The sequence below is a fragment of the Dipodomys spectabilis genome, unplaced genomic scaffold (assembly GCF_019054845.1).
Source record: "Dipodomys spectabilis isolate Male_0828 unplaced genomic scaffold, ASM1905484v1 ptg000380l, whole genome shotgun sequence".
In the NCBI taxonomy this organism is placed as follows: Eukaryota; Metazoa; Chordata; class Mammalia; order Rodentia; family Heteromyidae; genus Dipodomys; species Dipodomys spectabilis.
The window spans coordinates 172,557-195,930 of NW_024871057.1; the positions used below are offsets into that span (position 1 = coordinate 172,557).

Here is a 23,374-nt window from a genome sequence, read left to right on the forward strand (position 1 = left end):
GGAAAAGAGCCTACCCTTGGGGTCTGACCTTTGAACTCTTCTCCTCCTCCTGGTAAAGCTCTGTAATCTAGGTCAGAACAAATCATACATGTTTTCTGCTCTAGGTCAGTGGCTCAGCTGCAACCCCAATAACTCCTGAAATACTCCAGTTAATTTGATGAATTCCTAGAGAGGTCTCTTGGGGAGGAACGGAGGGGAAACATGGGCTACACTGCTGGTTCTCCCTTCTTCTAGGACCGGAAGCTACTTGGGTTGAGCCCAGAACTCCAAACAGACTGGAGCCTGTGAATTTTGGCTTTGGGAGATGAGAGGCAAATCTGTTCCTGGCTTGGGCCTCAGTCCCCTTCTTAGCCAAAATAAGTTTCCTCTGGTGGCGCCCTCCCCACTGCTTTATCTGGGATTCACACGCTGGGCATGATTTAGCCTTCATGATTTTGTTTCCACACTGGCTCCTCCCAGAATCCTCACCTACACACCTACAGGCTGCTTCAGCACCTAATTCTTACTTGTTGTTGTAGTTACCTATTTATTTCTCCTTGCAGGAAAGCTACTTCTGGGGGGACATTAAGGCCAGAATCAATACCTTCTTCGCCTGATTATATCTTCAAGGTTAGCACAATACCTGGCACATTGTAGGAGCTCAACTAGTACTCTGTGAAAGGCATAGAAAGAAAAGACTAGGCTTTGTGGAGGAGACCTCAGAAGGAAGGCCTGGAAGTTAGGAAGCAGCCTCTCCTGTGCATCTTTCGTTGAGTCAATCCATAGAATATTCCAGCCTGAAAAGCACCTGTTACTCCATTTATAGTTGAGCCCTGAGCTGTCCTGACAGGAGGGAAGAGGTCTGTGCTTGTGGTAACAGGTGATGCACGTGCGACATACAGTACTGGAAAGACAGAGCGACGGGAAGGAGCAGAGGGGAGGTTCGAGGCCGCCTGCCCTCCGCGGCCGGCGGCTTCCCCTGCGGAGACGGCCACTCCTGTCTCGGGATTAGGGACCTGATGACAGGCTGTAGTGATCAGCCCACGAGGGACCCTCTGTGGGCTGAGGGAGCGGAGTTAAACAGGTCAACGCCGAAGGCTGAGTGGCGTCGCGGCCTTGGCCTCGAAGCTCGGGGCCACAGCGCCGAGGGCGCCAGCAAGGGACACGCCTCCGCGACCACGTGGCCGCCACAGGGTTAACGCGCCCGGCCCCGCCCACCAGCCCGCCTCTTCCGGGCAGAGGGGGCGGGCTCGGCGTCACTTCCTGGAGACTGGCTGAATCCGGAAGTGATCCCGGAGGACCGAGTTGCGGCGGAGGACCCCGGCGGACGGCCCAAGTTCGGAACCATGAGCTGGTGAGTGAAGTCCAGACCGCCGGGACCCCAGGCGCGCCACAAACCCGCCGGTTGGCCAGTGCCCGGCCGACAGCCCGTTTCGGGGTCGTTGCGGGGAGGAAGGGGGTTCCCCCCACCCCCGGCCCGGGACAGAAGAGGGGGGTTCTCCCAGCCTGCCACCCCGCACCTGATCTGTTCCCAGCCCTCCCCTCCGTTGCGCCGGCCCCGGCCCCCGCTCCTTGCTTCCTGGCCTGTGAGCTGTGCCCTGGCGGGGAGCAGGGTCCCCCGCGGGCCCCGCGCCCGCCCCGCGCCCGCCCCGCGCGGCCGCCCTCCCCGTGCTCGCGCGGGCCCCGGGCACCGATGCCAGCCAGCCCCCTCTACACCGCTCAGCCGGCTGCGGAAGACACACCTGCGTCCCTCTCAGAAGGCGCCAGAGAGTTACCAACCCCACTCGTCCTTAAAGTGTGGCCTTGGACGCATTTTAACCATCATCGTTAATGGCTCGTTTGTTTTGTAAGACTCACTTTGTTCCAAAAGCAATCCCTCTTCGTTGCTATGGATGATTTTAGGGTCACAGGAGAGAACCATGGTTTGCTTGCCTTGCTGGGGCTTTCTTAGAGGTCTCTCCTGTCAGACACTTTACCTACCTACTTTACCGCCCTGGATCTATGAGATCCGACTGTAATGCACTTGTATTAAGCTAATAAATTGACCCCCCCCCCCCAGGGATATACAGGTGAACCAACTCTTTGTAGATACTCGAGTTCCATTAACATGGGGAACATATTTGCCATCCTGTCCTCCGAGTTTAACCTGTTTATGCAAAATAAGTGCAAGATAATCAGTTATGAATGAATGAAGATAGTACAAAATCTTTCAGGGCCATCAGTAGAACCTAAGCTCTGTCTACAAGCCATTGATGGCAGGCAGAATCATGGACAGCTCTCTAATGTAAAATGGAAACCATTTCTGTCCCCTCCCCCCCCTTGCTGCTTCTACAAAGATTGATGGACTGTTGTCAGCCAGCACAGCTTATGGAGGAAGCCCTGGAGTAATGCCCTAAACATGGCCTAGCAAGAGTTACTCCTGGTCCTCCACTCTGCTCCAAGAGGATAATGGGAGGAGTGGGTGCCTAGAACCCTAAAAGGCAACTTTGCTGACTTGTTATATTCTAGCTAGTGATGGGCGAAGTGGCAATACTTTAATTCCTTTCCTGGGTCCCCCAGCCTTGTATTGTACATGTCTTATTCAGTGCTACATCTTGAATCTTTGGCTGTCTCTTCCCTAATTTTTCAAAGTGAAAAACAATGGCTTACATTGTTTAGATTGACATTTGCAATTTGAAAACGTCAATGGACTCTGGGTGTGATTACATGGGCCTGTGAGAGTAAATAGAAGGACTGAGGTTCAGGCCAGCTCTGAGGAAAAAATAATAAAAGCAAGAAGGGTCTGGGGCTGGGAAGATGGCTCAGTGGTAGAGTGCTTGCCTTGCATGCCTGAGGCCCTGGGTTCGATTCCTTAGCACCACATAGCAAAAAGAAAAAAAGCCGGAGGTGGCGCTGTGGCTCAAGTGGTAGATCGCTAGCCTTGAGCTGAAGAGCTGAAGCGCCCAGGCCCAGAGTTCAGGCCCCACTACCGGACCCAAAAAAAAAAAAGAAGGGTCTGGATGCATGGCTCTAGTGGTAGAGTACCTGCCTAGCAAGATGAGACACTGAATTTAAACTTAAATATTTCAAAAGAAAGAAAGAAAGAAATATTTTCCCTAATTGGGAGACAAGCAGAGCAGAGGCACTGGAGGTAAACAATTAGCTGGGGGAGCGGAGGTAAATTATTTCTGTCGTGTAGAAAGTTTCTTTTCTGCAAAACAAGAAGCCCATTTGCTAAAACGCATTAGGTTGAGGAGAATTGCCATTGACAGCTAATGCTAGCCGTATCTGTGATTTTTCCAAAGTAGAACTAATTTACCAGTCCGTGTATGACTTGGTTCCTCTCTGGACTGAGGGTCACAGCCAAAAGGGTGGCTTTGTCCCTCAGAACTCAGATTCTTTTCTCTTCTGCCTTAGAGGACTTCTACATCATCTCTTACGTAGACCCTGACCCTCTCTCCCTGAGAGGGGACCGGCACCGGCGCCTGGGCTCACAATCACACTCAGTTCCTAACTCAATGGCTGGCAAAGGAACCAGGGCTGCGTCCTTCTGATTCACTCCCAGAGTGGTTTTTCTGCTCCCAGAATGAATCCGTCCATTCATCTGACACTGGAATTCTCAGTAGGGGAAGAGATCAGAGTGACGTAGAGCCATCGTGGGAGGCTGATGCCCAAGGTCAAGTTCACCAAGTATATGGGCTATGCCAGCCATCATTAAATAAGGCCTAAGGGTACATAGCCTGTGGTCCCCAAAGGGTAGTCATTGTTCTGGACTAGGCTGGGCTTTCAAAATGTCACAGTGAGAAATGTCCAACATTGATGCCCTTTGCACACTGTGGACTTTGCATGAAGAGTGAGAGGCTTTTGTTCACTGCTTCCTCTGTGCAGGCAGCCCTCCCACCCCTGTTTATTTAGTGGATACCTGCCCTGTACCCAGGCAGCCATTCATCTTTCAGCAAGACAACTTAGTGGTCCACCAGGAAGAAAGCATTGGATATTCATTCTCAGATAACTGATTTTCTCCTTAGCTCCAAACCAAATGCTCCCCTTCCTTCTCCCATCTTCCCTCCCTTTGGCTCTCATATCTCACTCTGTTCTTACATGTTGTATTTATTAATGGTGTATATGTAGCATTAAGGATAGTGATCTTAATTTAGCTTAGCTGACCGTGAATTGTAGCTTTCCCTGGAACTGCATACCTTGATGATCTTAAGTTTAAATGATGAGAAATAGGAAGTGCTAGGGAAATCTTCCCTTACCTAGGTGTACAGTAGTTTGAGAGGGAAGGAAATTAGAGACGATACAGGAAGCTTGATGAGGTAAAGTACTGTGTTTCAATTTGGTTTAGTCATTCCCAGTGTGGCTTTGCTTGTCAACCTTTCCTGGTCTTGTTTGCTCTATCTGTAACACGGATTGCTACACAGAGTGTCCCAACAGACACTCTGTTACCAGAGTCTGCAGAAACAAATGGAGGCTGTCCATAAATAGGATTTCTTTCCAGCTTTCTAGGCTCTTTAATTTGTCTGCCCCTTAAATAATGATATCTTCAGGCTTGATCTGCAGCTCCCAGTCAGAACACAAACAGCTGATAATGGACAGATGTTTGGTAGGTTAGGTGTGGTAAACACCTTTCCACTTAAGATCTCTTTAATTTATGATGTATGTATAGGGTTGTAACACATTGTAAATTGAGGAACATCAATAAATATTTGTTGAGTGTGTGCTTATTAAACACTTAACATATGCAAAAGTGCGTCTCAGAGCCAGACCAGCATGGTTATGTTACTCAGGAGACAGAGATCAAGAGAATTGAGGTTCGAGGACTGCCCAGGCTAAATGTTCACAAGAACCTGATCTCAATTGATCAAAGAAAAAAACTTGAACATGATGACACATGCCTGTCATCTCAGCTGCACTGGAAGCGCAAGTAGGATTGCAATCCAAGCCAGCCCAGGCATAAATATGGAGACCCTACTTTTAAAATAACTAAAGTGGTGGGTACTAGTGGCCTGTAATCCTATACTCAGAAGGCTGAGTTCTGAAGATTGCAATCCAAAGCTAGCCCAGGCTGGAAAGTCCATGAGACTTATCTCCAGTCAGCCACCAATGAGCCAGAAATGGAACTGTAGTTCAACATGGTACAGCACTGACCTGCGCACAAAAGCTTAGGGAAAGCACCTAGGCCCCGAGTTCAAGCCCCAGGACTGGCACAAGAAAGAAAGAGAGAATAAATAAAGCAGAAAGAGCTGGAGACAGCCTGCTAGGCAGGTGCCTGCCTAGCAAACGCAAGGCCCTGAGTTCAAATACCAGTCATGCCAAATTAAAAAAAATTAAAAAGCATGTGCTAAGTGTTGGGTGGCATTGGAAAATCTGTGAGAGTTCATATCGATCCTCAGCCTGTGCATGGAAGCTCTAGAGATTTAAAGGAAGGACAGTTGATCACTAAATGTCAGGATGGGACCACCAAGAAAGAATTGGAGTGGGAGGTGTAATTTCAACCGAATGGTGACCTAGCACATATCCTCTTAGCATGGGGAAGGAGAGGGAGGCAGGTGTGAAGAATAGAGTGAGGGAGGGGCTTGCTAGTAGTAACAGTCTGGTCAGTTTGGGGACAGTGAATGAGGATCAAGCAGAGGCTCTGTTGGTGAGAACTGACACTTGGGGCCACATGGTAGGTCCTGGTCCCAGGCCAAAGAATTAAAATTGAGCTTGTCCTGTTGAAGGCTTTTGAGCAGCGAGATGGACATGGTGACTGATGCCTGTCCTCTCAGCTGCACTGGCAAAAGCAGAGACTTAGTCAGATCATCTGGACCACTGTCTTCAGGATAACTCATAAAAGAGAAGAAAGTCATGGAGAACTTGAACAGTTGCTTCCAAAAAGATTTTTTTCCCGCTTTTTTGGTACTGGGGCTCGAACTTAGGACATTGGGCAAGTGCTTTGGCACTGAGCTACATCCCTTTCAACAACTTTTGACCACAGCTAGCAGTCAGAAAAGTCTTTGACATCACAATTCATGGATGACTTTATCCTTGAACCCAGTTTCTGGTACCACTATTTTCCTTATGTCCTTGTTCATATTTTAGACAGCAATTCATTAATTTTCTGATTAGTTTTGAACTGAAAAAAAAAAAAAAAGTCCTAAGTTCCCTCCTTGAAATTCCTGCCTTTCCTTTCTTTCCTCCACCTTCAGGTGCTGCCTCAGCCTCCAGACTTCTGCCACAAGCTCTTCTATGGTTTAGGAGGAAGTCCCCCCTGAGGCAGATAAAACACTTGGGCCAGACCGTAGTGCATATGGACAGCTGTTGGCCTCAAACATAGAAAAAATAATTTCAAGTGTCCTAGCCATTCCCCTGAGTATTCTGTGTCACTTTGGACAGTCCCCCCAGTGACCTCTCTGGACTTGTTTGTTCATCAAAGTACCACCACTGCCTTCACAGCAAATCTGCACAGACTGCTTCCTGCGTGGCGGGGGCCGTTTTATGCAGTAAACTCACTTCACAGCCACCTTCCAGAATAAGTAGATGATGAATCTGTTTTATCAGCCAGGAAGGTGAGGTCATGTGTGTAGTCTCACCACTGGTGATAAGCAGAGCCAGGATTTGAACCCCCAGTAGCCCAGCTCTAGAGATCATCCACCTCCAGTGCTGTCCAGGAGAGCTCTTCCCTTGAGCTGACATATCAGAAGCACCTCATAGACTTGGCAATAGTAGCTGCTCAATTAGATGGTCTCCTGGCCTTCATGTAACTAACAACGAGTGGCTTATTCTGTCTACTCTTCAGAGAGGAGCCTGGACAGCGGTAGGGAAGGAAGGAATCACAGCTGAGCCGGAGGATTGTTCTGGTCCCACTCACTGCCAGCCAAGTCACAGTCATGGCTTTTATTTTTAAACACACATAGCTCCTTGGAGTGATGGCGATTCAAAGGTCATGTTCTGTGTGCTCTGGTTTGGGATCCAGCTAATTTCGGGTGAGGATAGGTGGGGCCGGAGGTTGTGGTCGTGGACACTGAAGTGGATGACTTCAGCCAGGTTGTTGCCCTTGGAAAGGGGTCTTCCATCTTTGTTCAGGCCCTTTGGCCTCCAGCTGGAGAGAACAGATCCAACCAGCTGCTGTTGTACTGGAGCCAAATGACCTCCATAAGCCCTGCCATAGTCCCTTTCCTGTGCTTTTTCTCTCTGACTGGGAAAGCGGTGGTAGCCTCATGGGCCTCAGACCAGAGCAGGCGACATCCCAAGGACAGAGCCACAGAAGGACAGGGGGAAGGGCCAGTGCTTGCAGCCTGCAGAAGCTGCCGCCTTTCGCCCACCTTCCTGCTCTTACCGAGACAGTGACTCAGGCCCAGACCACTCCCCGGGGAGCCAGGATTTCAGCCACTATCAACCAACCACCGCCTACTCCCTGCTCAGCCCTCCCTCCCTTCCCACGCACCTCCCTCTCCTCCCCCCTCCACCAGCTCTGTGCCTCTCTTACCCAGCAGAGATACCAGAAAGATATAGGGTGGGGTAGACTGAGTCATTACAGGGTTCTTTCCACCCCCAGGCCAAGCTAGACTCACATTCACTCGAAACAAATTCTGGAAGCCAAGTGAAGACAGGGAAGCATGTCCAGGTTTTAGCCTCTCTCTACCCTTCTTTGTAATGGTTGCGGAGGACTTTCCCAAGAAGGCAGGAATGGAGCGACATGACATGCTGGGGTGACCAGGGGATCCCCACCCAACTGCCATCTGGGTCTGCCTCTTGTCTCTCTCTGCCTCTGCAGTGGAGGGGGTGAGGAAACAAAAGATTGAGAAACCCAACAAATTGAAAATGCAAAAGAAGCTGGTTTTGTAAATAGACGTTACACAAGAACAGGAGCTTTTTTGGAAAGGGTTTAACTGAGACAGAATTACCCAACTGGCATCATGCTGCTAATAGAGATATTTACTGTTTGAAAAAGTGTATTTGTAGCTTTGGAGAACATCCTGTTGACTTTTCTTTATTATGAAAGAAAATAGAACCTTTTTTTCCCCTTTCCTCTGTATACACACAGAACTTTTTTCCTTCCTCAAGGTGGGGTATGTTGGGGATTCAGACCTGTTTTCTCCATTTTGTTGCTGAGACTGAAATATCTCCACTCCTGCCCTCTGGTGCTCATATTTTTGGAACGGCAGGCAGAACCAAGTAGGGACTCCCACTCTAGAACGAGAGCTTAGAGCCTCTTATTTCTTCCAGAACATAGAGATTCTCTGCAGAGCGGGCTGTGCCATATTCTCTCTTTCTCTCTTTCCTCTCTCCCTCCCTCCCTCCATCTACTCCCCTGATTTCCATGAGGAGAATGCTGTAGAGATCTGCGAGGAAGAGGAAATGCAAAGGTCCTGAGGTCCACTGGTCTTGCCCTGGAGGACCACAGACCTTAGCCCACCTGACCCACAGCTCTGCTGTGGAGGTGCTGAGATCTGCTGTCCCTCACTGCCCTCCAGAGCAACTGCTTCTCCTGAGGAAGTCCCACAGGACCATGGGGAAGGATGAGTCCAAAGAGCTGGGGAAGTGTAGTTAGACTGCTCTCTTCGCCACTTCCTTTGCCTCCTGCTTGATACCCATTTAGAATCTGACCCCTCATCAGGGCTCTGACCCCAGCCAGAATGAGACCACATCCACCCTTGCCAGCCACAGAAACAACCTGGAGGCTCTTCTCCCTTCCCACCATCCTCCTAGGTTCTTTAAAATAGTTTTCCTTGGTGCATAATCTGGTAATTTCTCCAGACTTTACTTGTTCTATAGCAGGCCAGAGGCCAGCTATGTTTCCTTGGTCTTCATTGAGAGTACTATTCCCCTTTGTAGTTGATGACACCCTTAGTAAGTGTAACTTTGGTAACATTGGATGCCATCCCCCCCCCCCCATATAAAGTATTTTACAGGGCCTTCAGGCAATGCATTTTACTCATTTAATCATTCATTTGGTGCTTACTGAGTACATGAAACTAGACTGTATATGCCATGAGATCATGGAAGGAGTGTGTCTCATTTATCTTGGTATCCCAGAGTCTAGCATAGTGCTTGGCATAGAGTTGGCCCTTAGTAAATACACAATACTTTCTCACCAAATGGCTGAGTACAGACCGTACCTAGTACACATCTGCTGGGCTTGCAAAGACCAATAGCATTCAGTCGTTGTCCTTGAGGAGCAATATATCTCAATCAGAAAGTGCCAGATAGACATATCAATGTTAATTGGCCCGGACCCCTTACTAATGAGAGTTGCTTTAGTAATGACAAGATAGTTGAGTATTAGGGAATGTATTTGCTTAGTTCATCACAATGGCAGGTCATCAGAGAGTAAGCTGCTCCCAATACATGCTCAAAGGGCACTGGGATAAGGCAAAGATGCAATCTTCACATCTTCATGTCTTTTAGCAATCTAGGAGTGAAAAACTAATTGCTTCCTACTAAGAAGCTTTCTGGCTGAAATCATTCCCTTCACATTTAATAGTGAAAAAGCAAGCACAAAAGCTCCCTACCAGGGGCTGGGAAGGTGGCTCAGTGGTAGAGTGCTTGCCTTGCATGCATGAGGCCCAGGGTTTGATTCCCCAGCACCACATAAGCAAAAAGAAAGAAAGAAAAAAAAAGCTCCCTACCAACGTCTAGACATGTTTTATACAATTTCTAGCTGACACAACATAAGTCAAGAAATGGGTGAAAATATTGGAAAAGAAAAGATATTTTACCATTATTTTCAAATGGTAAAACTTTCCCACTTCCCCAGCCTCAGTTGGATTTCTTGGCTGTGTAGCTATTATAGCTGGTTACAGAACAAATACACCAACAAGATATAATAAAAATGAATTCCAGCCCGACACTGGTGGCTCACACCTGTCATCCTAGCTACTTAGGAGGCTCAGATCTGAAGATCTCTGTTTGAAGTCAGCCCAGGCAGGAAAGGCTGCAAGACTCTTTATCTCTAACTAACTACTCAGGGAAAGCTAGAAGTGGCACTGTGGCTCAAGTGGTAGAGTGCTACCTTGAGCACAAAGAGGCTCAGGGACAGTGCCCAGGCCCTGAATTCAAGCCCTAGGACTGGCAAAAAAATGAAATAAAATAAAAATCTCATTTTCTGTATAATTATCCCTTGGACTGTATAACATATCTCATGGGAATACAACATCCCATGAGATGTATAACATATAAGGCTAGAGATCCCATAGAATGGAATCTTAGTGTTAATAATATGTATAGAGGACCTATAAGAGAAAGGGGCAAAATAAAAAGATTTGAATGAATGGAAGAAGTTATTATGGCCCTAAAATGAGTAAATATAGAATGTAGGGTTTTGTTTTGTTTTTTGGGTTTTTTTTGTGCTAGTTCCAAGGCCTGAACTTGAGCCTGGGAGCTCTCCCTACCACTGACCTTATTCTACTTCTGGCTTTTTTGGTGGTTAATTGGAGATAAGAATGTCACCGGCAGGCTTCAAGCTGTGATCCTCAGATTTTCAGTATCCTGAGTAGCTAGGATTTCAAGCACGAGCCTACATTGGCTTGTAGATTCTTTGCACACACAAAATCTTAAGAATACAAGGCATTTCCGATAATCGTAACTGTATTTGTGGTTTAGTTAGAGAGGTAGGGCATAGCACATAATTTTGAAATTAATCTTGAATAATAAAAAGTGATAATGCAAAAAAAAATTACCTGACAAAAGAAGCTTGATCAGAAGAGATTGACTTTGCTAGGTGTTTAGAGCTTTTAAAACAAAAGCTTTAAAAAAAAAAAAAAGTAATTAGCCAGGTGCCCATGGCTCACACCTGTAATCCTAGCTACTCAGGAGCCTGAGATATGAGGATCATGGTTCAAAGCCAGCCTGGGCAGGAAAGTCCGTGAAACTCTTATCTCCAGTAAACCACCAGAAAACCGGAAGTGGCGCTGTAGCTCAAATGGTAGAGCACTAGCCTTGAGCTGAAGAGCTGAGGGACAGCACTCAGGCCCAGAGTTCAAGCCCCACGACTGACCAAAATATATATATATATATATATATATATGGGTACATCCTTCTATTCTTGAATTTGGCAAAGCATTCTTAGAAAGGACACCAAAAGCATGAGCAGCATGAAGGCTACAGGGTCCTTACCTCCAGAGTTCTGTCCTAGGGCATTCCAAAGGTAGATTTGCCATGTGAAACTAATGAAACTAACTTTAATGGACCTTGCCCAAGACAACTTGGAAGGGGCTCTTGCCACGTGTTCACAGGATCCCTCCTGTACACCAAAACCAGAGTGTGTCTATGGAAATTCTGTGTTGTTTTTCTAAATCCTGCCTTCGGTTCCTGTATTATAGTCAACTTTGGAGAAGTAGAGGCCTTTATTGGGGTGGGATGGGGAGTGAGCTGTGAGGTGTTTTAACTCATTTACAGACATTTTTGGAAGTTTTTAATGAATGTTAAATTTATTAACTGAGAAATATGCAAGAGGCCCCCTTTTTCTTTTTTTTTTCCAGTTGTGGGGCTTGAACTTAGGGCCTGGGTGCTATCTCTGAGCCTCTTTGTGCTCAAGGCTAGTGCCCTACCACTAGAGCCACAGCACCAGGCAGGAAAGGCTGGTTTTTGAGTGGCTAATTGGAGTTAAGAGTCTTACAGGGACTTTTCTGCTCTGACTGGCTCCCAACCATGATCCTTAGATCTCAGCCTCCTGAGGAGCTAGTATTACAGGCATGAGCCACCAGCACCCAGCCTTTTTCATAATCCTTTAATTCATGTAAAAATTGAAGGGGATTGGGAAGTGTAGCTTGATGGTAGAGCACCTGCGCGGCATATATGAGGCCTTGGGTTCAATCACCATCACCAGAGCAGGGAGGAAGTAAATCTGAAGGGGAAATTGGATTTAACAGTGAATGGATCCCAAATGATAACAGCTAACAATTGAATCAGTTGAAATTCATGGGAAATCTAGCATTTAGCAAAGCATTCTCAAATGGTTGTGTCAAAAACTAAAACTTGATTAAGGAAATAAAATCTGTTTTAACCAGGAATAATGATAATTTGATAAACAAGGTGATGAAGAGGAACAACTCATACAAACACATTTCCAGTAGATTGAACATCATTTGTATACATCGAGTTGACATAAATCATGCTATGCTCTCCTACAAGGACATTAGTGACAAACCAGTTACTGTCATTAATTCAGAGAGCATTGAAGATTAATCACTGTACAACGAGTCTTGAAATGTGCCTTGAAATCTAACAGTTTATTTATAAAAGAAACAAGATTTTTTTCCTAAATATTGTAAGTTCTGAAATTTATATATTTACCAGCAAGCTGAAAACAAGCGTTTCTAAACTGTCAGTAGTAGAAAATGAATTTCAGTTAACCATATAGGAGGAAAGACTGAATTACCATCCTTTTTACTCTTAAGAAAACGATGCGTGGGCTGGGAAGTTGGCTCAGTGGTAGAGCACTTGCCTTGCAATGCATGAGGCCCTGGGTTCGATTCCTCAGCATCACATAAGCAGGAAAAAAAAAGCCAGAAATGGCGCTATGGCTCAAGTGGTAGAGCGCTAGCCTTGAGCTGAAGAGCTGAGGGACAGCGCCCAGGCCCAGAGTTCAGGCCCCATGACCGGACCCAAAAAAAGAAAAAAGAAAAACGATGCCTATTGAAAGAGGTGACTCTGATCAAGATCTGTTGTATTCATAAACTGCTTTGTTAAATGGCAAACTCCTTTGTATAACCGCTTACTATTCACTTAAAGATAGTTAAAAACAAAAACTATGCCACCAACCCTGTCACAGGAGCACAGTCAAGGACTCTGCAACCCTGAAGACTTGGGTCATAACATAGAGGTGGGGCAGGCAGAGGGGTCATAAAAATAGTAGGTTATTTCCAACACTTGTGTCATTTGTCCACTTTTAAAATTATTCATTAAGCTTTTTTTCCACTTCCATGCTTATTTTTATTTTCATTTTCACACCTGTTTGTATATTTTATATTCTCTTACCTTAAAAGACATCCCAGTTGTATCAGGACTCCAGAACCCTGACAGACTTGCGAGCGTCACTTGTCTTGGAGAAGTCTTGGGGGGAAATGAGTGTCCACACGTGGAGTGTCCAAGAGACACCCTGGCCTAGAGCCTTTATCACCAAGGCAGAAGACTAGCAGTTAACGTTAGGGAATTACACCCACCAGAGAAAGGACCAGAAGATGCTGTCTTGTCATACCCCATGAGAGACCAACCATATCCATGCGCTCAGAGCTGCTAGAGAACTTTCTTTTGTCCCCCAGCCTATATGTGAGCAGACAACCAAAACCTATCACACATTGAAGGAAAGCATGTTGTACAAAAAGTGAAGACTAAGTAAATAGAAGGAAAAAAATACAACTTGGTGGGAAGCAGATTATGAAGGGAGAAGAAACTTTTTTTGAACTATCATTAAGATCTCAGAGAGACAAGTTGTCTGTGAGATCCAAACCGAACACTGTAAAAAGGGACATCCTGTAAAGGAAATAGAAATCTGATAACAAAATTAAATAAATATATGCAATAAAAATTATGCAGGCCTTAATCTGGCATTCTAATACATTAAGGTAGTTGTAAGGATGGGGTTATAAATAATCAGGTACCTTTTTTATATTAGCAATTGAATTTCTCTTGCAATATACAAATCAAAGCTTTCTCATTGAGAAAGGCATAAAATTTAAGGAAAAGCTGATAGCAAGAATGAGGGAGAAAACTCTTCAAAAGTATTACATAAGAAAATGTTGAAAACCAGCAATGAGAAGATCAGCCAGGAGGGTCAACATCAAAATTCTGACACCATCACAATTAAACAGAACATACAGAAGAAATCAAATCACAGCCATTTTTTTATTCCCAGAACTAAAGATTGTAAATTGCCAAATTGGAAATACTCCGAGGATCCAGCATGTTAATAAAATGTACATGTTAATAAAATGTACATCAGAACAAACATGATCTATAAACTTGCATAAAGAAAATGAAAAGATGGTTGGAGGCATAACACAAAAGATAAAGCTTGCCTAGCAACTATGAGGCACTGGGTTCAATTAATACCACAAACAGGAAAAATAAATGACATCTTTATAGGAAATGTTTTTATTCTGAGGTATAAAATGGTAAATATAAATGACAAATAATATTTTTAGAAGGACTGAGGATGTAGCTCAGTGGTAGAATGCTAGCATGTGGCTAGCATGCTCAAGGCCCTGGATTCAATACCCAATACAGTAGTAGTAGTGGTGGTGGTGGTGGTGGTAATAATAGTAATATACACACTGAGATTCAGTGTTTCACTGCTTTTTTTGTTTTGTTAGGGTATGTACATACTTGTGTGTTTCATCATTTCAGCTTTTCTATTTCTTCCAAGTTTTCAACACTGATCAAGGGCTATTTTTATGGTCAAGGGAAAAAAATGGTTTTTTTGTTTGTTTGTTTGAGAAAACATGGAAAGTACAAAGAAGAAAATATGAAAAAAATAGTAATTCTATTTTTACTACTCAGAAATAACCACTACTGACTTTTGCCTGTTTTTCTCCTTTGTTTTTCTTCTTGCAAATTGAAAAATAAAATAAACACTACCAAACATTAACCTTGGTCTTCTTTTAGATGGGAGGTTATGGCTGGGTTTGGGTTTTTTCTTCTCCCTCCCTCACCTGCCCCATATCTCCCTCTTAGCTCTTACGTGAGAAGAACTGATTCTCACTTCAGTCTTGAGAAGAACTGGGGTAAGCCAGGAGGGAGGGCCTTCTATTTGGCTGAGGTGGCCACATGTCCACGTTCCCTGTACAGTCCTGCTGTCCTGATGATGTGCTTCAAAACGCCCCAGTTTCAGACCAGAGAAGAGTGTAGATTTGGGGATTGGCAGGCAGCCACATGCCAAATCAGGGTAGATGTGCTGGGTGAGTGAGGAAGGAGACCAGGAGGAAGGCTGAGACCACTGACCATGTTGAAGGCTGGTGCAGTTCCTCACCAACTCTGGCTAGGGCAGGAAACATGCAAGATGAGCCAAGACCCATCTTTTTTTTTTTTTTTTTTTGGTGCCAGTACTGTGGCCTGAACTCAAACCCTGGCTTTTTTGCTCAAGGCTGGTACTCTGCCATTTGAACCACTTCTGGTTTTTATGGTAGTTAGTGGAGATAAGAGTCTCACAGACTTTCTGCCCAGGCTGGCTTCGAACCATGACCCACAGATTTCAGCCTCCTGCATAGCTAGGATTACAGGTGTGAGCCACTGGTGCCCTCCTGAGCCAGGGTCATCTTAAAGCACACACAGGCCAAGTGAACTAGCTGCTAATGGCTAAAACTGAATCAGTTTGAGTTCTAAAATGAAGTGGGATTGGTTTATAACTCAAAGTATAAAATAAAAGTATTCATGAGTCCGTATTGATATAAATAACTGACTAACATAAATAAATAAATGGAACCTGGCTCCATGGTGGCTTTCTTCTATAACATGTCATGGACAGGTAGAAGGGTGTTAGGGACAGCTACGTACTAGAGAAACAAGCAGGCACTGCCTCAGCCAGTGGCAAGGGCCACATGCATGGCTGAGCCATGTCCCTCGCGTTTGCCCTTCATGAAGCAGGTGCTCTGCGATCCTCCTCCTTTAAAGCAGTAACCTCAGCTCACACAAATCCCATTTGGGAGACATTCTGTACAATGTAAGACCTGTGCTCCTTAACATTGTCTATTTCATCAAAAACAGGAAAAGTAACCAATGACCACAGCCTGAAAGGACTTACAGACAAAATGTAATGTGGTGACCTGAGTAGTATCCAAGCACTGGAAAATGGCATTAGGGGAAAGCTAAGGAGATCTGACTGGAGCATAGACTTTAATATGTTGATACTGGTTCATTAATCATGACTAATGTACATATTAGTGTAACATTAATAAAAAGGGATCAGTAGGGGAGATGGGATTAGGACACTTTGTTTTACAATTTTTCTGTAAAGCTTAAAACCTCCAAAATAGCCTGGCGCTGGTGGCTCACGCCTGTAATCCTAGCTACTCAGGAGGCTGAGATCTGAGGATCGTGGTTCAAAGCCAGCCCGGGCAGGAGAGACCGTGAGACTCCTATCTCCAATAAACCACCAGAAAACCGGAAGTGGCACTGTAGCTCAAGTGGTAGAGTGCTCGCCTTGAGCTGAAGACCTGAGGGACAGTGCCCAGGACCAGAGTTCAAGCCCCACGGCTGACAAAAAAAATAAATAAATAATTAAAATAAATAAAACCTCCAAAATAAAGTCATTTTTCCTTTAAAAGGGACTTCTAGCAGGTAAGAGAGAAGGCTTTTGAGCTGGCGGGTTGAAGATTGCTAAGAATAGTTTGATCATGGTCCATCTGATATTCAGTATCTTCAGTGGAAATACAGAAAGAATGACCCACTCCATCTTCACAGTGCATAGAATCTGTCTGTGCCAAAACCTAGACACCTCCTCTTTCGTTCCCAGGCTCTTCAAAACTATGAGCCCTTCTGATCCCCCAATGTAGTAACACTAGGCATTTTGATCAAATCTATAGAACAAAGTTCATGTGAAAAGAATGTGGAACTTTGAATGGCAGAGAGCAGACCGAGTCCAGAAGACAGGTCCTACTGACTTATTTCTGCTTCTCTCATGAGCCAGCATGGGGACCCTGGGCTAATCACCAAACCTCTGGGCATCTGCTTCCCTGTCTACAGAATGAGAGGGTTGAAATGGAAAAGGAAAAAATTTCTATGGTGACCTGCAGTTCTAAAAATACTGTGATTCTAAATTAAGATAGAGAGACTGTGGGTTACAGATAATGGAAACTTAAGTCCCAGCTCTCTTGGTTCTTGATCTGCAGTACTAGACTCCGGCCACTCAGGATTCTCTGGGCTTTGAGCCTGCTCCCTGTAGTCTTGAGATGGAGCTTCCATGTGGACAAGCAGAAAAGCACAAATACTCCAACACCTTTTTGTTTCATTGCTGAAGAAACAAGGCCCCTGATGTGCACAAGTGACAAGACCGGGGGGCAGAGGCTGGCTCTTCTCCCTGGTCAGAGGTTTTCTGTTGTAGTGGGCTTCCCACAGCCCATCCACAACCCTGCCAGGACCTCGTTTACATTGGTCAAAGTAGTCTTGAGGGCAGTCATTTACCAGCTGTCACCTCCAATCCTTGATTGTAGGGAGCTTTGGTCTCTCTGACTTTTCTCTTTAAGTCCGAGGACGGGAAATTGCAAGTTCATTTTCCCCTGCCTTTCCCGCTCCCTAGCTTACCTTTCTCTCTGGTAATTACATAGTTCAAGATGCTCTGTTGACACAAGCCACGTGAATCAGCCAGTCCGCAAAGGGTTAACACTCCCAAATTATGGGGCTGGGTTAACAATAAACAGGATGTCCTCCAGAAATTAAATTTAAACCACCGTGACTCAAGCTGGCCCATCCCCTCAACCAGATCACCGTCTGGGGTTATTATCGGTGGTTAATTATACTGTTGGGTTTAGCAACAGTTTGGTCAGTTTGGGCCAAAGGGAAGCAGGCTCTGGGTTTAGGGGAGAAGGGGTTGGGCCAGGCAGTGTTGACAACAGGAGGTTTTGATGGAGAGGCTGGCTTCCGGACATTTTACTAAACTGACCCCAGGGTCCCTCGCGTCCTACCTGGGGGCAGCATGGAGGTGCAGCCCATAGTTCCTGTTGCTGCTGAGACACACCAGGCTGGCCTCCTCGCCTAGGCAGAGTGCTGTGCCTCTCAGGATTGTAGAATCATAAAGTTTTCGGTGCCTGGGGAAGCTGCTGTGTTATCTAGTGTCATCCACTCATTTTTAAGTAAGTCTCCGTGCAGCAGTTTCCTGCCAAGGACAGTCTGCTCAGGAACTGGGGCTGGCCTGGTGCTCCACCCACAAGACTTTATCCTTCTTCTGCTCAAGCCTGGTCCAGGTACCAGTGGGCAATCTGAGGTGCAGAACTCCTTAACAAGTTCAAGGAAGATCCAGGTTGGATTGCAGATTCTTCCAGAAAGCCACTGTCTCTAATGCCCCTAATCTATCATCTCGCCCCAGCATTCCCATAGGATCCACCGATTGTCCCTCTGTAGAGAAACTGAGAAGTACTTCATACAGAAGTTGAGTGATATTTGCAGGGTTTTTTAAAGGCATGTTTCCAAGAATGATAGCTATTATATGAGCCTTTAATTTCTCACTTTGCAGCTATTTTCTCTTTTCTGCCCTTGCTCTGTGTGTGTGTGTGTGTGTGTATGTGTGTGTGTGTGTGTGTATTTGTGCACATATGCACGTGTGTGCTAGTCCATCTTGGGGCATGAATTCAGGGTCTGGATGTTGTCCTTGAGCTCTTTTGTTCAAGGCTAGCACTCTTACCACTTAAGCCATAGCTCCACGTCTGGCGACTTCCTATCTGGGCTGGCTTTGAACCTTGATCCTCAGATCTCAGCCTTCTGAATAGCTAGACTTCCAGGCATGAGTCACCATTGCCCAGTTTTCTTCCATGTATTTACATGGCAGACTGTCAGTAGAAAAGATGCTCTGGGCCAGAGGTGGTACCCAGAGCCTTGGTGGGACGTTGTCTGCGGGGCACTGTGTCCACAAACTAAGCTCATGCACATACGAGGAAATGGGAGTCCTAATACCAAGTAGCAATTCCCTGGCGTCTCACTTTCCTCGGGCAGAAGAGCCATCCTGCATCCATTCCTCTAGCCCATGCTTCCCATTTTCTCACAGTAGTCTTCTTTGTCTCTCCCTCTTCCAGGATTCCTTTCAAGATTGGGCAGCCCAAGAAACAGATTGTTCCCAAAACAGTGAGTATAACCCAATATTTTTGCTCAGTTCCATCTCTCGTGGCCTCCACACAGCACCAGAGATTTGACTCAACACATCTTGGGACTAGGAAAACATCAACCTGGCTCACTGTAGAGCCTGGGGCTCACAGTGACCTGTCCTGAGTCATTCGCCTGTGTCTGCGTAGTCCTCTTTTAAAGAGGGGTCCTGAAACGCAGATGCCCCTCCAAAGGCACAGCCCAGGACTTTATTTCTGGCTACCTTAGCTGCATAAAATATCAAGCAGCCTCTCCAGATGACCCAGAGCCCTTTGTCTACTCTGTCAAATGCGTTTTTCTCCTGTGGTCCAGAATCACTCAGCAGGGTAGTAATAGCTGCCAACCTAAAGGTGTCTCCAGGATGAGAGGAAAAAAGAGTTGCAGATTTCTAGAAAGCTAGAGCTAAAACTCTGGGACCACCTGTTTTGTTACCTGACACTTAAGCCCCCCAAACTGGCAGTGACTTTCTAAGATCTGAAATCCAATTGGCACAGCTGCAATTAGAACTTGGGTCTGAGAATCTGATCTGTTCCTCATTCTGTGTTTTGTGTTGGCGGTAAAGATCTTCAAGAGATTCTCCCAACAAAATAGCCTCCTCGGCTCCTCGCCCACAAATCTGAGTGTAGCCCTGGGTTTTAATGTAGGTGACCACACTCTAGAGCTCCTTTCCATAAAGGCTCTGAAAAGTCCAGCACCATCTCCACTATGACAACCCGTTGCCTCAGTCCTTTGCCTTTCTAACTTCTCTCCCCTCTCCCCCATCCTTGGCTCAGCTCTTAAAACTACAGGAAAGACATTGTTTCTATTTGGCAGGAAGTTCAGCACACATCTGACCAATGCCTCCATTTTAGAGGGTAATCCAAAATGTGGTCACTTGAAAGGAAGTGGGCCTGAGTTAAAAGAATCCTCCCCTGCTTCATAAAGGCAAGTCAGCAGCGTCCCCCACTCAGGGGCTAACCATCTGTGGAGACTCTTAGCTTAAGCCCAGAGAATCTGGGTGTGCAAATGCGGAGCTCAGCGGCTCCAGGAAGCAGGAAGGTGTGGCTTTGAGCCTCCAGAGTTTTATCCGTGGCAGATCCAAAAGGGAAGTGGTTTTGAGAAGGGTCTTTTATTCCCCTCTTTCCCTAAAAACAAAGACAAACACAAATCCCTCCTACCATCCCAACCTTCATCAAGTGGCCTTTGTTCTCCAACAGAGAAATATAGGCTGGACTGCAGTTTCAACTTGTGCCAGTGTTCATTGGCGGGAAGATCTTGAGTCTTTTATTCTGAGAAGTAGCAAAGACTTCTGGGGAAGAGCAGATGAGATGCACGTGTTACATCCCTTGTCTTGTACATGTGTGTCTGCTGTCCTCTAGTCCATGATCCAACCCCCCCTCCCCGCCCACACACACACCACCCCCCATGGAAACCAGATATCAGGAAATGGTTAAAGTGCAAGGTTTTGGCAGTTTGCCTGAATTCCCATCCTGGCCCTGCCACACACTGTTCACGACCTTGGGTGTGTGCCTTAACTCCTCCTTCACTTTCCTTTTCTTGGGGGGTGGGGAGGAGGTGTGCAGGCAGCTTGAACTCAGGGCCTGGGCACTCTACATCTTGAACCATAGCTCCACTTCTGGCTTTTTGATGGTTAATTGGACATAAGAGTGTCACCAACCTTCCTGCCCAGGCTAATTTTGAACCTGGATCCTCAATTCTCAGCCTTCTGAGAGGCTAGGATTATAGACCTCAGCCGCCAGCACCCCTGCACTCCTTAGCTTTCTTATGCGTAAGATGAAGGTAACCGTAACACCATGTCTCAGATGCAGGAAGAGCCTCATAAGACCATGCATATAAGACATTTAACACAGTGTGGAATCCGTAAGAAGCCTTGCTGGCGGCTGCTACGTTAGCAGAGCGGCTGACTTGACGCCCTCCAAAGCCATTGAGGACCCGGCCTCGCCCAATAGCTCGGTTCCCCAGTGCACTAAAATTGTAAACTGGGCCTTTGATCTCTCCCCAGGAATCAGAGCCAAGGTTCAACTTTAAAGGAGGATTTTGCTTGCCCCAGCTGTTCTCAGCTCCCCAGGGTGCTGAAGTATAGACAGAAAGACCCTGCCTCGTTAAGAGTCAGTCCTGCCCACCACCAGCAGCCCAGAGAAGGCCTAGCTAGGTGGTTGTCTCTGCAGCTCTGGCAGCGGCCCCAGACGTGGTTGCACACTCTGGTACTCCTGCCCAGGCACCGCCAGGGAGGGGAGCAGATGTGGCCTCATGGGTTATTGGAAGTCATGGTGCCCCTGTCATGGGAAGAAATGCTCATGTTATCTTCAGGGCGTTTCAGGAGGATTTTGGCTTAAGACACCAGCTGCCAGCCACAAAGAAAGCATTGTCTTTACTCTTGCTGCTCGCCTGTGCCCAGGTTACAAACATACATTCCACAATGGTTGGGGCTGTGGCTGGAATGGCATGTTCCCTGCAGGCTGACCGTTGGCACTGAGACAACAGAAGACAAGCTCCCACACCTCCCGACCCAAACCTTCCGCTTAGTCCCCCTTGGTCCCCAGGTCCCATAAAGTGGCCCAAGCATCTTGATGGGGAGAAAAGAGCCACACCTCCCTGCTGAAGCCAGAAGGATGGAGGCACTCTTTGAAGCCTCGCCTTTCCATGGCCCTCCAAGCAAGGTCTTGTGCTTGGACACAAAGGAAAGCACCCACGAAGATTGCTAGTTCGGTCGGCACCTCGTGTAGTCAGAGCAAGAAAGAGTAGGCACCCTGAGCCTCACCAGTTGAGAAAGACGAGGTGCTTAGTAGGTCTTGGCATATGCTCACACAGAGGTGGGGTTCACCAGAGCCCCTGGAAGAACAACTCTTGGAGTGTTCCCCCAACTTAGCTCTGGTCTGCCATGCCTGTGGCTGCCCTGGAGCTCTGGTCTCTCCCAGCCTAGTCTGTAACCTCCTTTCTCACTTCATCATGAATATGGGATTGGAGAAGACACAGCCTGCTCGTTTACTTAGCAAATGCCAAGCTCCTGCTCTGTGCCGGGGCTGGTCTGGGAACTGCAGATCAAGCAGCAAGAAGCATATTCCTCCCTTATACTTGGAGCCCCAGAGCATGCAGGGAGCATCTGAGGGAGAGAGTCAGGGGCTCAATTCCCCCTGCACTAACCTCACCAATCTGGCCCGGCCCGGCCTGGCCTCCTGTGATCTGTGCACATGTGCTAACACTTGCATTGTTGACTGCGCTCCAATTGCCTTCTTGGCAGAGGCATCAAGCGTTCCAAGATGCTCAGATCTTTTGCACTTGGCTCTTTCCCTCCGAAGTCATCTACCTCAGAATGTGACACCAGTGTGGCCCTTTATTCATTTAGCCACTCTGCAAGGGGCTGTGTTCTGGTGCTGTCCCTGGGGGATTCTCCCCTCTAGAAAGATCTAGGACCAGTGAGCTATAGAGGCAACCTACACCTGGCTCCTGGATGCCAGGGTGGCTGAATGCTCACAGGCACCTCTCGAGCTGTCAGGCACCTAGAGTGGCACCAAACAGAATGCATGCCTGTTTCCAGTGAGACACTACGGAGTCTCTCATTACCCAGAATACTCCTGCCTGGTTGGAAATGTGAAGCTCCTTCCTGTGCAAGCCCAAGCAGTCCCCAGCCAAAGGCCAGGTGTTCTGTGACATCCCACACACAGCAGCATGCCCTGGCATTGCCAGAGAGGAGTAGGAGCCAAAGACAGCGCCAGAGGCTCGGCAGGTACCTTGCCCCCATGCCAGCAAGCTCCTACTGTGTGCTCTGGATCCTGGGGAGCCTGCCTCCAGCCAGGAAATGTGTACTTCTCATTTTGTCCTTCACTGTCTTAAGACATCACTGCTCTACAGCCTCTGAGCAAGAGGGCGCCGCAGCAGGGTCCCAGTGCCCAGACAGAGCACTACCCAGCACAGCCGGGGCTTTCCTGACGGGTATTTCCCAAGTCCTCTCTCTGCTAAAGGGTCATCAGTCCCATCTGCATCGCAGGCAGCTGTGAGCTACCGCAGGAGAGGGGGATGGGTGCTCGCACCCTGGTCTATATGAGTGCCTCTGAGCAAGCAAGCCACTGAGGCTGTTCTGTTCTTATGCCCTTGTCGGCTAAAGTTGCCACAGGGAATGACTAAGTGAAGTACCCCACTTTAACAGAAGAGGAAGTAGGAGTCAAAAATGTTAGGAAGCTAGGCTCCAGTGGTACACACCTGTAATCCTAGCTATTCAGGAGGCTGAGATCTGAGGATTACGGCTCAAAGGCAGCCCTAGCAGGAAAGTCTGTGAGACTCTTACCTCCAGTTAATCAGCTGGAAGTGAGGCTCAAGTGGTAGAGAACCAACCTTGAACAGAAAAGATAAGGGACAGCACCCAGGCCCTGAGTTCAAGTCCTAGAACAAGCAAATGCGTATGCGCGCGCGCGCGCACATACACGTGCACGCACACACACACACACACACACACACACACACACACACACACACACACATATTAATACTTGAAAATCCTCCACACTGAGTACCAGAGTTCAGGTCTTACCTATCCCTACTTCTTCCTCCAAATCACTTCCTGCTCGGCCTGTGAGAGAAAGTACTAGACCTTCACTCCAACATACATCTCCCCCTCCCTACCTCCCCCATAGTTGAATGTGTG

At 46.9% G+C, this 23,374-nt stretch overlaps 1 protein-coding gene across 1 annotated transcript in view; it reads left to right on the plus strand.

Annotated features, from left to right (window-relative positions):
• The first annotated feature begins 1,250 nt into the window (after nucleotides 1–1,250).
• Nucleotides 1,251–23,374, plus strand: part of Bin3 (bridging integrator 3) — a 35,310-nt gene continuing 13,186 nt past the window's right edge. The window contains exons 1-2 of the mRNA XM_042667189.1: nucleotides 1,251–1,333; nucleotides 18,666–18,714. Coding sequence (XP_042523123.1) covers nucleotides 1,326–1,333; nucleotides 18,666–18,714 — 57 coding nt within the window. The 5' untranslated portion in view covers nucleotides 1,251–1,325. The remainder of the gene's footprint in view (nucleotides 1,334–18,665; nucleotides 18,715–23,374) is intronic.